The sequence below is a fragment of the Brienomyrus brachyistius genome, chromosome 6, assembly GCF_023856365.1.
Source record: "Brienomyrus brachyistius isolate T26 chromosome 6, BBRACH_0.4, whole genome shotgun sequence".
Taxonomy (NCBI): domain Eukaryota; kingdom Metazoa; phylum Chordata; class Actinopteri; order Osteoglossiformes; family Mormyridae; genus Brienomyrus; species Brienomyrus brachyistius.
The window spans coordinates 1,559,020-1,574,267 of NC_064538.1; the positions used below are offsets into that span (position 1 = coordinate 1,559,020).

Genomic DNA, 15,248 nt, shown 5'->3' on the forward strand with positions numbered 1-15,248 from the left:
TTCTAAATATGTTCCTCCATCTGATATGCGGACGACCACCAGGTGGCGAAAGTAGGACATTAACTTGTAAAAATCATCGGCAAAGTCATTCGTTGCAATTAACCAGAATTCACGGTCGTGGTCAAAGCATGATAAAACAGTAAAATTAAAAATGTATCGGGGGTTGGTAGATGTATGTTGAGAACAGATGCCGAAGTATGGAGCAGCGGGGAGAAAAACCATAATTTAAAATGGCTCATTCTGTGGTCATTAAGCTGACTTGATCCCCCTCGTGCATTAATATTTGATTTATTCGGAAAGTGAATTTAAAATAAACATACCTGAATCACAGTCTATTTATGCTTATCATTAGGCATTGCGTGTACTGTAATGTAACGTTTATTACATGTAAAACGTGTATGCAACAACGTAGCGATAAAAAATTAAGGAAACAACTGTGAGCCAGTATAACATCATTAGAAATGTTCTATTATCAAAGTTCCACAGGAGGGCGGTGTTGAGCTTTAAAAGTGAGCATTATCTTAGCATATGCTACTGACAAACATGTCTACTTCTGGAATTTAAAAGAGACATAGCCCTTTATTTAAATAACAGTTTTAATGTCATGCATACAGACAGTTTGGTCACTTGGTCTCCCTCCCTTCTCTTCCCTTGGGGCACTTGATTCTCAAAGACTTGCACCTGTACAAGAGATGGGCTAATGTAGTGTTCAGCAGTGAATTGAGCCTCTCAGTGCAAGGAGGGTGGAGTTATTTCTGGCCTTAGAGCTCTATCAGTAGTGGAGGGGCAGGTGATACATTATACTAGAAAAGTGACTTCCCCTGTACTCATCACCAGCTAGGAAACGGCCTTTTACCCTGTCCCATATTAAGGAGCTACCCCCAAAATTCAGCATCCACAGAATACCCATTAGGGTGATCTTCCACTTTCGAGAGTGGAATGACATATCTCTGGGTAAACAGCCCCTGGACAGTCAGCTGCTGTATACATTTACTTATTTGTATAAAATGCTGGATTGTGAAAACCACCATTCCTCATCCATGACCCCTGTGTCCTTGAAGCACTTGAAGAACCTTAGAGAAGGTTTTGGTGAGGTGCAGTGGGGATTCTGTATCCAGCAGCTAACGTTGTACATTAGAACAAACAGTTTCCCAGCAGCAGGCTGTCACCAGCACCTGTTAATCCTACCTGAAGAATTAGACTCTGGTGCTCTTCACCTGCACAATGGGATTTTTGTTAGGTTAAAAGCATGCATGTGTCACCTATCATGTTTCGGCAGAAGATGAAGGTAGATCCGTATTGTTCTTTACATTAATTCAATGCGCAAGATTTATGGAATCACAATCCCTGTTTGGGCCATATAAATAGATAAGTACTTGAGCCTGCCTTTAATAAGATTAACTTGCCTCAGAAGGTGTTTAGTATTGATCCGATTGATTAATCCAGCTTACTGGTGATGAATGATGCATTGTTCCAAATCAAACTAAGGCAGCACTTTGATGAAACTGATCATTGACCCTTTTGGCCCAGCTCCCATAAGGTGTGTGGGAACAGACTGTCATCCCTCTCGCTGTTTCCCTCTTGTCATGTATTATGTTGGCTCATAAGCCATTCCCTTCGTGACCTTACTCTGTCTCCAATACTTGGCTAAACAAGACTCGCTGTAGTCACTGCGCTTCTTTCGCTCGGCTCCACTGGGACTCACAAAAGCAAGCTGAGTCACTCAACACTTTAATACTGAGTTTAATACTTTATTACTCAGCCATTTAACAGGCAGATCGTGGTTGATGAACGGCAAGTCGCAAATAACCCACCTCCCCTACGCGCTGCACACACCGCCCTTTGTATGACCTTGGGGGGGGTCTTCCTTCATATGGCTTTTAAACAGCTGTAGTTATCCTTGCTTGCAGAATGCATATAAGCCGTTGACAGTACTGAAGATACAATGGAGGGTGTTCTCCAAGCCGGCCAATGGGAACGCGTTGGGGTGCATGACGACGCGCACGGGAGGGAGGAGCGTTCACTGCTAATGCTCGTGCAGGGGAAGTTTAAGAGAAAATCCTGTTCTGTGCATGTGGGAATTGTGGAGCTGGAAAAAGTGCTGCTTCTCCTAGATGTTCTTTTTGTTCTGCTCTCTTTTTTGCTTCCTGAAGGACTGAAGAAAATACGTAATCCGGATCGAATGTACAGATCTGCTGTCTGTTATGCCGGCCATGTCCCCCCTAAGGGTGTCGGTGATGACAAAGAGATGAACAGTAAGAGTTTGTTATTAATACTGCATCTGTGGTATTGCTCGAAGGGAACGCTAGCTGGGTGATCTATTATTCATTCATCAATTCATTTATTTTCTTCTTGAATTCACCTCTCCCCCCTCCTCTGCCTGCACCCCCCCTTCCTCTGGAAGGGGTTCCTGAAGCATGCTCTGTTGATTGAAGTGTCTGCTTTACAGAGGCATGCCGTCAATATCACAAGCGTTGTCATTAACTAAGAGGGGCTGTGAAAAGGTGGAAGCCAAGAGATAAGGAACAGGCCAGACCTGGTGGAAATGGTTTGTCAGTCTGATTTAGCCCTGACCATTATCCATTGTGTTCAACTGTAATTTGTCAGATGGAGGGAAAAAAGAAAACATAATTGGCTTGTGTATTGCTGTATTCTAATAAAATGATTTTAGTACATGTTGTGAGTGCAAAAAAATGAATGGGTGTTATTTTAATAAAGTGGTTAATCAAAAACAGAAAAAGCCTTGATTGGTCCATTACAAATCATGTTTATTCATGTGGTGGGATTCTTGTGTAATGCTATTTGGAAGCTGTGGTATGTTGTCATGCCTAATCAGCACACTATATACTTTAACAATTACCAAAGAATTGGTTGATCTGGATAATTAAGTGAATTCCTGATAGGTGTAATTCTGTAAAGAAGTAAAATCAGATCCATTCCACTAACGTAACACTCAGCCGTTATGCTTCTTAATTAGTAATCTATGCTGCTTCAAAGTAGAGTGTTTTAATGAACATGCTTTTAGATGTAAAATAAGAGGCGGCAGTGTGCTTATCTCAGACTGTGTGGCTGACAGTACTGGGTGGAAGGCTGTCCTAACTGTAATCATGTTAGAATGTGCTGGGATTTTATTGGGAATATTGCTCTTCCCCCCCCAATTTCAGCTTCCATGCCTGATCCCATATTATGTCTACTTCTGTCACTGTCCTCATATTTGATTACACTTGAGGTACCACACTGGCTACTTCCAAAAGGTTGCCCATTCATGTCCTTGGGCCACTTCTTCTGTAACCTTGAGCAAAGGAATTATGTTGAACTGTTCAAAAAAAGATATATCCCACAAAAATTGTTCTTATGGACAAGTGTTCATCATCATCTCGAGATAGAAGCTCAGCAGCAGATTACCATGTTGAAGCCTCACTTGAAAAAACTCCAAAAACACTTATTTTACTGCTCTCGTAGTTTCATCCTGAAAAACGATAACATTGGTGCTTTTCACATGTGGTTTAGGTGCCGCACTGTAGGTTTCTCATCTAATGTAAACGCTGTTTTGTTGAAGACTTCCACTCAGAAGTAGTTTTGATATTATTTTGTTCAGAAGATGCTGCCATTTGTATTCAAAGTAAAGTGTTAGATCCAGGGATAACTCCTGTTTTGTTTCCTCAAATTGCTCGCAATCTGACATGCCATGGAAATATTTTCTAATTTCTCTCTGTACTGTGTAAAATGTAGACACGCAACTGCTCATATTTTTATCGCATCATCCATACCTGCAGCAGGAATTTGTAATTGTAGTTAGCTGGTCTGCCTTTAAAACTGTAGTTCTTAATTCTGATCTTTACATTAAAAGCCCTCCTTCTGCCATGAACCCATAGTCCTAACGAAAGTGAAACAATAGTAAAGATGAAGTGCATCCTGGGAGTTTCATGTGACTGCCGACCATTGGCCATGATCAGCACACTAGAAAAGCAAACCAGAAGCACACTTTTAATCATCATTTGTTCTACAGTCGAAAACATGGGGTATCAAAAGCGACAGGGTCAGCTGGAGATTTTCCAGTTTTTAAAACTAAAAGATGGTACTAATTCACTTATGTAGTGTAATTCAAAGTTGATGAATGTAAGCCCCATAGTCCTGCTTTAAATAAGCCAAATTTAGAAACGAGGTTATTATGATAGAAATGTGGTTTTTGTGGAGAGGCATAGTTTGTCCTGTGTCCTGCTGTAGGACTGAAAATGGCTCATGCGAGATTATCCATCTCTCCATGCATCTGTCATACCATAGCATGCTTGATTGCCAGCATGTTAATTAACCAGCTATTGCATCTTGGCTGACGAATCTCAATGTTACTGTTGTGCTTCACTTGTGGTTATTTTTCCAGTCCTGGTTGTGATCACCTAGCAACAGAATGTACGTGCAGAGACTGCAACTTGACTTGGGAGTTTCCGTGCTTGATAATGTGGCCTCTGGCTTTTTGGGGGGATCTCATGCTCTTTCACTGCCAATATCAGGTTGTTCTGGCTTAAGATTGGTGAACTGAGAGAGTATTATTCAGATGCTCTAAATATAAACTGAGGTTTGTATTGCACTGATGCTCTGTTAATAATTAAAGCTTTCTGAGAAAAAAGAGAATATTATTTGGTTATTTGGTTGGCAGGATAAACTTGAAGGAGAGATTTGGGTTTATGTTTTGTAGCTTACTCATTCTTTTATGAAGAGCTTAAGGTTTTTGTGGTCAGCTTTGTAAACAGGCCTTAGAATTTCTAAATAGTTTATTAGTTATTTTTTTATATTCCCCATGCATTAGCTGGTCTTTCTTATATTTAGACTGTCTGCCTGTATTGGACCTTTAGTTTTTTTTATTGTTATTATTTATTTATTTATTTTGCCATACAGTTGCGTTTACGCAATGCATGATGTGATTTGTTATGTTTCTGCAAACTGATTGTGTGGTTGTTTTTGCTTTAATGCGTGCATAATGATAGATTCCTTGTTGGTTTGTTGTTCATTGTTTGTTTCTGTTTGTTTGGTTTGGCTATACATATTTTATGGATAATGTTTGCGTGTTTATGTGAGTTCATGTGAGCAGCTGCTTAATGTTGTTTTTAGAGAAAAAATGAACTTTTCTTATAATGCATTGCCTTCAAGTTGTGGTCTAAGTACATTTTCCAGAGATGTGTTTAAATTAAAATGTAGCATCATTCCAAAATAAGTGAAGTTGAGAAACATATTATAGAAAATGTAAATTATCTATTAGCCACTAAGTCACTGTAAATAAGTGATGCATGTGCGTATGTATATATTAATATTTTCTAAGTCAGAAAGCTCTGCACTATAATTGTAAGCGAGCTGTTACATGCGTTTTGTTTCAGCACAACCACTCTGCATATCTCAAATTGCTGAGTGCCACACTCAAAAGTAAAAACAGTCTGATGAAATATTGTTGGATTACAATTTGCAGGCAATAATGATTGCCACCAATGGCAACGATAGCTGTTAACTGGGCGCTCTTTCGTGGGTGTATGTGCTTTTATCTAGCAGAATGTGTGTTTGTGCTGGGTGGGCGAAAATGTGCGTGCGTGTGTGTGTGTGTGTGTGCGCGTGTGTTTAAGTGTTTGTGTGCCAGCCATCTAAAGTCCTTGGCCCTCAGCTGTACCTAAATTGATCCAGAGCCTCTGTTAACACCTTCTCCACTGAACTTGGCTCATTTGCTAACCAACTTGTTGCTGGCCAAAGCCTCAAGAGGCATTTGAGATCTTAGACATTACAAATGCAGAAGCACGTGGCATGCCGGTCCCCCCCCCCCCCCCTCCAAGCTCCAGAAAAGTCTTAGATTAAATTGGATGACTGGAGGTTTTGGAGGTCCTTGGAGTTGTTTATTGCCCTGAGGTGCTGTCCAGTCCTGTGTTCTCTGGAGAACAATGGGGAAGAGGGAAGAACGTGCCTTCAAACAATAGTAGTGACATTCATCCTGGACAGAAAATAAATAAGCAATGTTTAAAGTGTCACACGGATGACTTGCATATTATGCAGCCTTAAGGGTGCAGGTTGCGGAGAACCTCCTTGGCACATCTGAGATTTGGGTTCTTCTTGTTCATTTAGAGGGAAGCGGATAGTAGTGCTGTGGGTGATTGGGGAGGAGAGTCAGTAAAAAAAGTTGTAGTTTTAACAGTAATAATTGGATTATTTTTCTCTCTTCTCCCTTTGGCCCTTAACCAGGGAAGAAGATTTCAAATTGAATTGGAATTGATTGATCAATTGTGGAAATGAATGTGAAACTAAGATTGGAACTGACTTCAGGTGAATTTGTGTTATAAATTGGATTGGATAACAACAATGTAATCTGTTATGCCTCAGCACTGTGTTTTTTTGTTTCCTCCATGGCCCCTTTGTCTGCAGTATGAGTGGATTGATTTTATATGAAATGAGCAGGTATTCTTGCTCAGGCTGATAACAGATATCATTGTACCATTTGCCTGTCATAAGCGCGCTTTTATAATAATGAGCAATTATGCTTTCCAACCCTTGTAGTATTGTAGCCTGTGACAGTGTCATACCCTGGTATTACCGGCTAACTTTCCTGATGGGCAGCGATTAAAATAGAGCTGTTTGACTTTGTTCACAGACAGAGGAGAGAGGGTTTGCGTCAGGGAGAGTATCGATTTTAAGATTTGTTTGTGAGCCCTCTCGAGTTTTATGACCTGCACGCGTCTCTTGGGTGATGCCTGGGCAAGCCAGCATGACCAACAGTGTGAGGGACGTCTAAATGCTCCACTTCATGGAAGCCACTGGCGAAAAGCCCCGCATCGACACCCTCACTTCAGGCACTGTACAGTAACCCAGGGCAAGGAGTTGTTGTAATCCTAATAATAATACTAATAACAGTAACAATAAAAACTTATTATTACTACTTAATAAAAATATGCAGTAAAATTATTATTATTACCCCTACAGAATTAATCTCAGCATCCATACATGAGAATTTTAAGAATGATGAGAGTCTTGCAGACGCACTTCATCATCCACAGCCCTCAGCCATGTTTCCAGCCTTCAGTCCTCGAAGTGCAAATTTACGCTGCTTACCAGGTACTGGAAGCAGCATGAGATGAATTGTGATAACTTGAACCATGCGCCCAGACATGCAATGTCTGGTTTATAGTGCTGAGCTCGAAGCAAGTACAGACGCTTCTCTACTTACGAATGAGTTACGCTCCGAACAGCCGTTTGTAACTTGAAATGTTCCTAAGTCGTTATTCAACATAATTTTAAGACTATACACAAGTACAAAGAAATAGGATGCCGGGAGTACGCATGTTACGCTGCTGCACGGCGGTAGTAGCGGCCAGTAGTCGTAATAAGCGGAATTGGCACGCAGAAAAACAAAATTGATGTTGCGGACAGGAAACGGGAGCCGAATGAACACAATTTGGACTTGCAGTCCTCTTCATTCGTATGTCTGAAAGTTCGTAAGTTGAAAGTTTGTAAGTAGAGGAGCGTATGTGTGTGTTTCAACTTCGACCTCCCAAGTATTGCAGCGTAGAAATGTTGGCAAATTATATGGTGCACATCTCTTATTTTAAATTAATCAATCTTAACGTGATGTTTAATTAATATATATGTGCATCTATTCAATAATATATTGACTATGTAAGCAAGCGACATTCAGTTGTATAGGAAATATATTTTCATAATGTCATTAGTTTTGGAGAGGACCGTAGCTAGGGCACGTTGGGCAGTCAGTCCCTGGGCTGCTTCCCACCTGTAAGCAGTCATGGCTTCATTTCTCGCTGCTGACGGTCCAGTGCTGCAACTCGAACCCCTGCCATTCCAGGGTGTTCTTCTTTTTTTATAGATCTTACGCTGTATATTTTTATCACAGTTTTATCACTGCTGGCTCATGCGGTCTCCACAACGTAGCAGCTCTGTGGAGGACAGCTCCAGTGTGACTCCAAGTCTGCCATGCTATAGGCAGAGACCTTACACTGCATCACAATGCCCCAGAGGGTGTCAGGCAGTGCTTACAAGAACAACACTACGCACTGTGTTTGGAAAAAAGGGGAATGAGGTGCAATGATTACCTCATTACCCTGTCACCACAGTTTTTGCTTTTTTTTTGTTTTATGGCTACAAAGTTGGCTCTCCCAATTAAAAAACAACGGAGGATGCAGTAGTAAATAGTCTTCCTGAATGCAGTCAGCAGGAGAAACCTAGGTTTCATGGTGCAGATTTGGTCTTCCACTCTTGACTGCATTTGTTTTTTTTTATGCCAAAGTCAATATGCTTCAAGAAACTCATGAAAAAATAATAGACATCAACACCCAACTAAATTTTGGCAGAACTATGTAGACAGCAGTTTGTTTCCAGCCACAGACACTCCATGATGAGCGGCGAACAGGGCTCTGGCCTCCTCCAGCGTCCGGGTGTGCACCAGGGAGCCTCACAGTCCGGTGGCCAGGTCAGCGCTGCGCAGGGCGCGTAGCGGGAGTGAGGATGCGCCTGTCTGCGTGCGCTCCCAGCAGCTCTGCGCTCCACGGGCCCTGAGCTGGACTCCTAATGAGAGGATCGCCCCCATGTGGGAGGCAGGATGGTGCTTTCGGCAGCCAGCTACAGAGGAGGCTTCCTCTTCACTGGAATCGGCCCAGTCCTGGTGCAGCTCGGCGCACTACAGAGCACGTTAGGGTGCGGGCTGCAGCTTAGGTTCCTGTCTTAAAAAAAAAACTGAGACATGTGACTGAACGGTTCCTGGTTCAGATTCTCGTAGGGGGCTGTGCTGTTGAGCTCTTGGGTAGTAGTGAAGTGCTTAACCTGAGTGAAAATGACCCTCTGTCATTAGAAGCATATTTTAAAGTAATATTAGTAATAATCATAATAGTAGTAATAACCAGTCATCATAATAAACAGGTAATTATAAAAATAATATATTATAAAATAATGTAATATATTCAATAAAGGCTACTTTGCATCTACCAAAAGTATACAAAGAAAATGTCTTTACACTATAATTTTTATGAACCTCCTGCTTGAGACTTAATAATTCAAAATAATTAATGCAAAATGGAAAACACTGAACTAGGGAAGAGTGTCAAAATGCAAATAGGTAACTAAATAATGTATAATGTGTTAATCAGATTTATGGTTAATTACCACTAAATTAGAAAGTGGTGACCCGTTTTTGACCACTAGGTAAGGAATCCCTGCTGGATTATATTCTTTATATACGTTACAGGGATAGGCAGGAGCTGTCACTGTGTAACATTTCAGGCGTAATTAATTAGCATGTAATCTGGCTTGAGAGGGAGGCTTTGTTTCTGCCTTAAATGTTTTATTGCATGGAAAAACAGATTCCTATGACCGTCTGCTAATGTCCAGATTTTAAAAACTGAAATATGTCATGTGGTGCATTACATTGGATGAATATCCTTCAGATAACTTTCTACCTGTTTTTTGTAGTGGTATGTAGTTCGTCACATAAAGAATCACTTCAGATTTTGTTTTTTATTTCTTCCATCCATCACATTCCCATGTGAGATGTTTGCAGGACGTAGCTTCAATCAATCAGATCCCTTCATGTTCCCCCCCAGCCGACGTGTTTGTCTTGGCATTTATCATCGCTCAGTGCTTGAGCTGTCGTTTTAAAAACAAGCTTCTCCCCACATCTGTGGAAGAGCCTTTGAAGACTAATCAGGGATGTGCTAAAACTGTGGGAACAGCCTGAATACCAATGAAGGGTAAACACATAAATGGGGGAGTTGGAAATGAGGCCCCATAACATATGAAGTAGAAGTTTGGTTCTTTTTCGTGCTCTGTAGCCAGTGACCACTCTTACTCACATAGCAGTGACCAGACAAGAACCTTTCGCACACGGGAGAGGGGAAGCAAGAGGCTTTTCTAGAGCACTTATGTTGGGTCGCAAACAGCCTAATGGAAGTGAGCCCTAGAGGGAATCCTGCTCTGAAGGTCCAAGCCAAGGATGATGTCATCATTGAGATTGTTCGGAGTCAATTACGCTAAAATTTAAGTTTCAGCGGCACTCTTCAATTACAGGAGATGGCGAGCGGGCGCTCCCGCCCGCGCTGGATTGATTTGCTGTGAGTGGACGTCTTGGCAAAGGCCGTCTGAGACATGAAACTCAAGTACAGGGTCTGCTGGCTCTTTCCAGGGGTTTTGTCACTGGCAGTTATCGGTGGTCCAGCTGAAGTCTCTTACTAAGCCATTGTTTTCGTCTCAATTCTATTCATTATAAGTGCATTTCCGACATAAATTTTTCATTACTTTGGTGACTTGTTGCCATTATTAGCATGTTCTAAGCAGCATCCAATATAATATAATATTGTCTCAGTACAAAGAGGTCTGGTTACCAGTTTTTGCTTGTGAAGCTGTCCATAATTTGTGTGTGTGTGTCTGTGTGTGTAATATATATAATTCACAAGATCACACTCAAACAGGTGGTAGAAACGTTATTCTTTTTTTCTTTCAAAATATGCTCCAGTCAGCTATATAGTAAGTAGTACGGGTTCTCCTCTTAGCTCAGCTGTTATGTCATTTAACAGTTGTGAAATTATGTGCTTTATAGAAGAAGAAATTAGACAAATTGTGTTCTTCCTCCAACATTGCATAGTTCTAATGTTTTATCCATTAGTGTCTTGCTTTATGAGTGTAGAAGTTGCAATGGAAAAATCTTTGGTATTCTGCTTGCCCTCTGCTTCTGTTACTTTATGCAGAAATAAATGTTTATCCAGTAGCTCACTCCCCTCTCAGTCTTGGAATTAATCTTTTTCTCTCTATATTGAGATTTTCTTTTTCTTATTGTGTCATTAATTTTTCCTTCTTCGTAACCATTTAAAACAAATCTGCTTGGAGCTTTTCGTTTTGTTTGTACCTAAATGCCACATCCGTCACTTTCTCCTCTTAATTTCCATCTTTGTCTCGCTTCTCCTCTGCTCGCCACAGCTTTTCCCTGATCGCTTGTCACTGGCCTGCTCCTCATGAAGGCCAATTACCCACCAATGCTTGTGAGCAGGATGCTCTGTGGAACCAAAGACTGATCATAATTGCACACAATTTGGGTGACCCTTAAACAAACGTTTAGGGGGTGTGAATCCCTTCTTAGCTGCATGGTGGACATCATCTTCCTTTGCTTTGTTCTCTAAAATCCACCTGGGCTCTAGTATGAAAAGTCGCACAGAGATTTTGCTCCCGGATCAGGTAGCAGTGAAGTCTTTGTTAGCAGCTTGCTGCAGGGTAGGTTTATGTGTGCTTTCATGTCGTCACCCCCCCACCCCCTCCCCTTCCCGCTGCCTCACATTTTTATGATCCGTCCTCCACAGCCCTTCAGTGCATCTCGCTGACATTCCGGTGACCTCTCCAAGTTTTGCATAATCATGGTCGCCACCGTTCCCCGGTACATGCTTTCTGAAACTTCCACATATCCGCTGCATTCGATCTCGTTTATCTCTTCTGGCTGTAGTTTCTCCCTTCGCGCTGCCAGTTACCTGTCTGGTTTAATAGCCGCCGATGACGGCGTGCGTGTCGGCGGATGTATCGCACTCGACGGAGGCTCCAGCTGGCATTTGCCGAGATGCCGTTTTGCGTATCGATTTGGAGCGTAGCCTTTATGAAGTCCACCAAGAGCTCTTATGGAAACAATTAAAATGATGCAAAAATATAAAATGAAGATCGATGCCAAATGCCAGTCGGCATGAGCAAAGTCTATCTGTTGAATCAGGCTGCTGAACGACGCGCTGATTGTGGAGTATCTTGGAGGGAAGGAGATGGTCTCGTCAAAACCACCCTCCTTAACTTGTAAGGCTCCCAAAGGGCATCACATTAATTATTATTACAAATAATGGAAGATATTAATAATTTATCAAACCAAGAACACCAGTGTGGGGAGGGGATTATTTCATTCTTAGTGTCTATTTTTTAGCATCCATTTTTTTTTACTGGCTAACAGAATGAGATATTGAGATACTATTTTAATGAGATGTTATTTCAAAAATAGGATTTAGAAATGATTTAGAATTGAAATGAATAATAACAAATTAATACTTCATCAGTTGCTTCAGTGCACTGTGTCTGTAATTTAGCACATTTCATTCAGTTGATGTGTTCACCAGGATGTTGAGTGGTTGGTACCTGGGTAGAGTTGCCTTTATTTTTAATTGGAGAATGAGTCTTTTGCAGATGTGATGAAACTATGCAAATCTCCATAACACTGCATCGCAGCAGGTGTTCCTTTTTGCACACTGATTTGAGAAGTTTCTTTCTGTTTACTCGGAAAAACAACAGGCAAGTAGTAGCTCCTAGTCACAACGCGCAGAGCCATTGGCCGGGCGTCCCCCCGACGCGAGGCGCCTCTCTGCAGGCGAGCGTTTGAGAGGCAGACAGTGGTGTGGCGTGGTGGGTGACGCTGCATCTACCCCGGGGTAATGCGCTCGCCACCCCCGTCCGCAGGGTATGCTGCGGGTTGGCTTCCTCCTCTTCGCAGAAGAGAACTGCTGTCTCCCCAGGGCTGAATATCGAGCGGCTTTGAGGTGTGGGAGCCACTGGTGCTGACAGCTGTCAGTCACCATAGGTTGGCTTTATCCGTCTTTGTGTCCATGTTGGTATTCACGGTTTGGCCACACAGTCAGACAGAAATAGCAGGAAGGACATGTGACCAGACAGGGAAAAAGGGGCAACTGGTTCTGTGTGCTGTGAAATGGAGAATGACTGGGGGATTGAAACTGGAACCACAGCTGAGTGCATTTGTTTCCCACTTACTTTCACTTAGTTTGCCTGTCAGTTTGGCCAACAAAAAAATCAGGTTTAGGTGATTCAGTATATTTACTGTAGCAGCTCTCATAAGAGGAATTATAGGGTACTAATTCAGAACAAGACTGCGGGCTGTCTGTACTCGCCCATCCCCTTTAACATCTGTCTGCAAAGGGTACAGATTTTTTGGAAGCATAATCAAGGCCTGCATAATCCCAGTAGCCTACATGGCATTGTGAAAGTACAAGAACTTTTAAACCTTGTGGAGTCTCTTGATGAAACCTCTTCATTTTATGGGCACAGAGATAAGAGGACCAAACAGGTGACCACCTCACACAGTGACACCGGCACAAAGATCAAAGTCAGCGGTTAGAACCTGGAATTAGTCAAAGCTGAGAAATAGCTGGGGTCAGTTGTCAGAGATGAAGGCTCCAAGCCAGAGATCCTTTCAAGAACCTCACAAACGATAACGGTGCTGTCAAGACTGAAACCAATTTGGAATGACAAAGAAAAAAACATTTCTGTCAGGTCTCAAGTCGGGTTGAAGTGCATCCTGGTCATCTCCATATTTCTATATGTATGCAAAGTCTGGGCTCTGACAGTGCTCACAAAAAGGGCTCTGAAAATGAGATGTTTTGGGAGAATGTTCCACATCTCTTACCAAAATCATAATACCAATGAGAGGTGCACAGAAGAGAGGACTGTATAAAGAGCACCTGTCAGCCATTAAAAGGCATAAACTAATGTGCCCGCATCTCGCGGTCGTCAGCAAAACCCACTTGCAGGGGACTGCGAGAGGGGAAAAGAAGCGATCAAGAAGACGCCATAAAAAGTGGGCAAGACTGGATTTCATTTACGGCCGAGGATGCAGCCAGGCGGTGCTCGCTGGCGAGATCATCGGGGACGCCCTAGTGACACCAGTTTATGGAATGAGGATGAACTGACACGGGCACTGTAGGTGCAGGTTAGCCTGATAACTTCTGCACTTTCACCGTAGGAAAAGATAAACGAGAGAACATGGACTGAAAAGAGCAAGTGTACCAAAGTGTTGGGGAATGGAGTGTGAGAGCTGGGCCTGCAGATGCTTCCAGTTAGCACTACATGAAGAATTGCTTGGAATCACTAAACGTGTGAACGGTTGTTTTTTTTTTTTTTCTTTTCTTTTTTTCATGCATTTATGTTTGTCTACTTGATTTTCATTTTCCTTTCATTAAGTCTCAGGCAGACTGGCTGAAAGGTTTGACCCTGAGGTTTTTGGTATTGTGGTTAGTCTGTCACCATTAATGCCTGTATATTTTCAGTAAAAAGCGGTGGAAGATTGACTGTCTGTTTTCTATCTGGCTCATTGTTGGGTGAGCTTGTGTGTGTGTGTGTGTGTGTGTGTGCGCGCATGCCCGTGGCGGTGTGCATGTGGGCCGTTAAGCGTACCAATATATATACGCTAGTAGTTATAAAGTGAAGGAATGCATTCAGTACATGGCGTCCCTTGAGAAAATCCACTCCATCAACAGCTGCCTTGTCGACTTTCGCTGGCTCTGCCATCAGTGTCTCATTCCGTCTCTCCCGTTTCAGATGAACACGGACATTTGAAAATATACCTGCCCAAGAAGCTGCTGGAATGTCTGCCGAAATGTTCCTCGCTGCCAAAGGAGCGCCACCGGTGGAACACCAATGAGGTAGGGGGCGCTCTTCGGCACTGCGTGGTCGGGGCCACCAGTGGGCGCTGTCAGCCGAGCCGCAAAGGCAGCCCGCCCACATGACGCCTCCTCTGAGTTCAGGGGAAGATGGTGGGAGCCCCTACGAGCCCCGCTCTGCCAGTGTGGTTTATTCCCAGCACACATGTATGTTTCTTCTGCAAGAGTCCTGGGTCCGTTGCCTGTTCCCTCAGTGGGGTGGGGGACACTTTCTGGCTCCTAAATCCCAAAGAAAACCACAGAGATCCAGTATACAGTTAAAACCTCATCTATCCAGATCTATCTGTCTGCAGCAGAATGCTGACAAAGAATTCATTACTCGGTGGAAATACCACGATCAAATATCCTTTATCCTTTATTCCCTTAAGGTCGATTTGGGAGATATTTCAGTTTTTGTTTGTTAGTGAGTGCGAGTAATAAATCACTTTGTGGTCCCAGGAGGTGACTGGTTAACCTGCCATTTCATAACTCGAGTGAATGTTCCCTTCAGAAAAAATATACATGCATCAAGGCCACATAGCGGAATTAGGCGCTAACCACCAAAGAGCGATTTTAGCCATTAAATAAAATGGTACGGCATTGGCTTGCATCTGTGGAAGAAGATTTCTCGCCGTGCCTCGGCAAGGGATAAATGTGGAAATGGGTTTATTGGTGATTTAAGGGTAACTTACCTATTTATAAAGTCTGCGGTTAGTTCTTGGGCATCTATTACATTGTATGAGCAGTGTAAACAGGGCATTACACCTAAGTATAAGCCAATAGATCCCAACAGCTCGAGCATCTTGCATAAATAGCTTTTTT

The 15,248-nt window shown here is 42.5% G+C and overlaps 1 protein-coding gene across 3 annotated transcripts in view; it reads left to right on the top strand.

Annotated features, from left to right (window-relative positions):
• The window catches only part of camta1a (calmodulin binding transcription activator 1a), a 285,485-nt gene that overhangs the window by 1,666 nt on the left and 268,571 nt on the right, over positions 1–15,248 (top strand). For 2 of the 3 annotated variants that reach the window (XM_049016579.1, XM_049016577.1), the window contains exons 2-3: positions 2,154–2,255; positions 14,326–14,429. In XM_049016579.1, coding sequence (XP_048872536.1) covers positions 2,154–2,255; positions 14,326–14,429 — 206 coding nt within the window. The remainder of the gene's footprint in view (positions 1–2,153; positions 2,256–14,325; positions 14,430–15,248) is intronic. The other variant, XM_049016578.1, reaches the window with a different exon arrangement.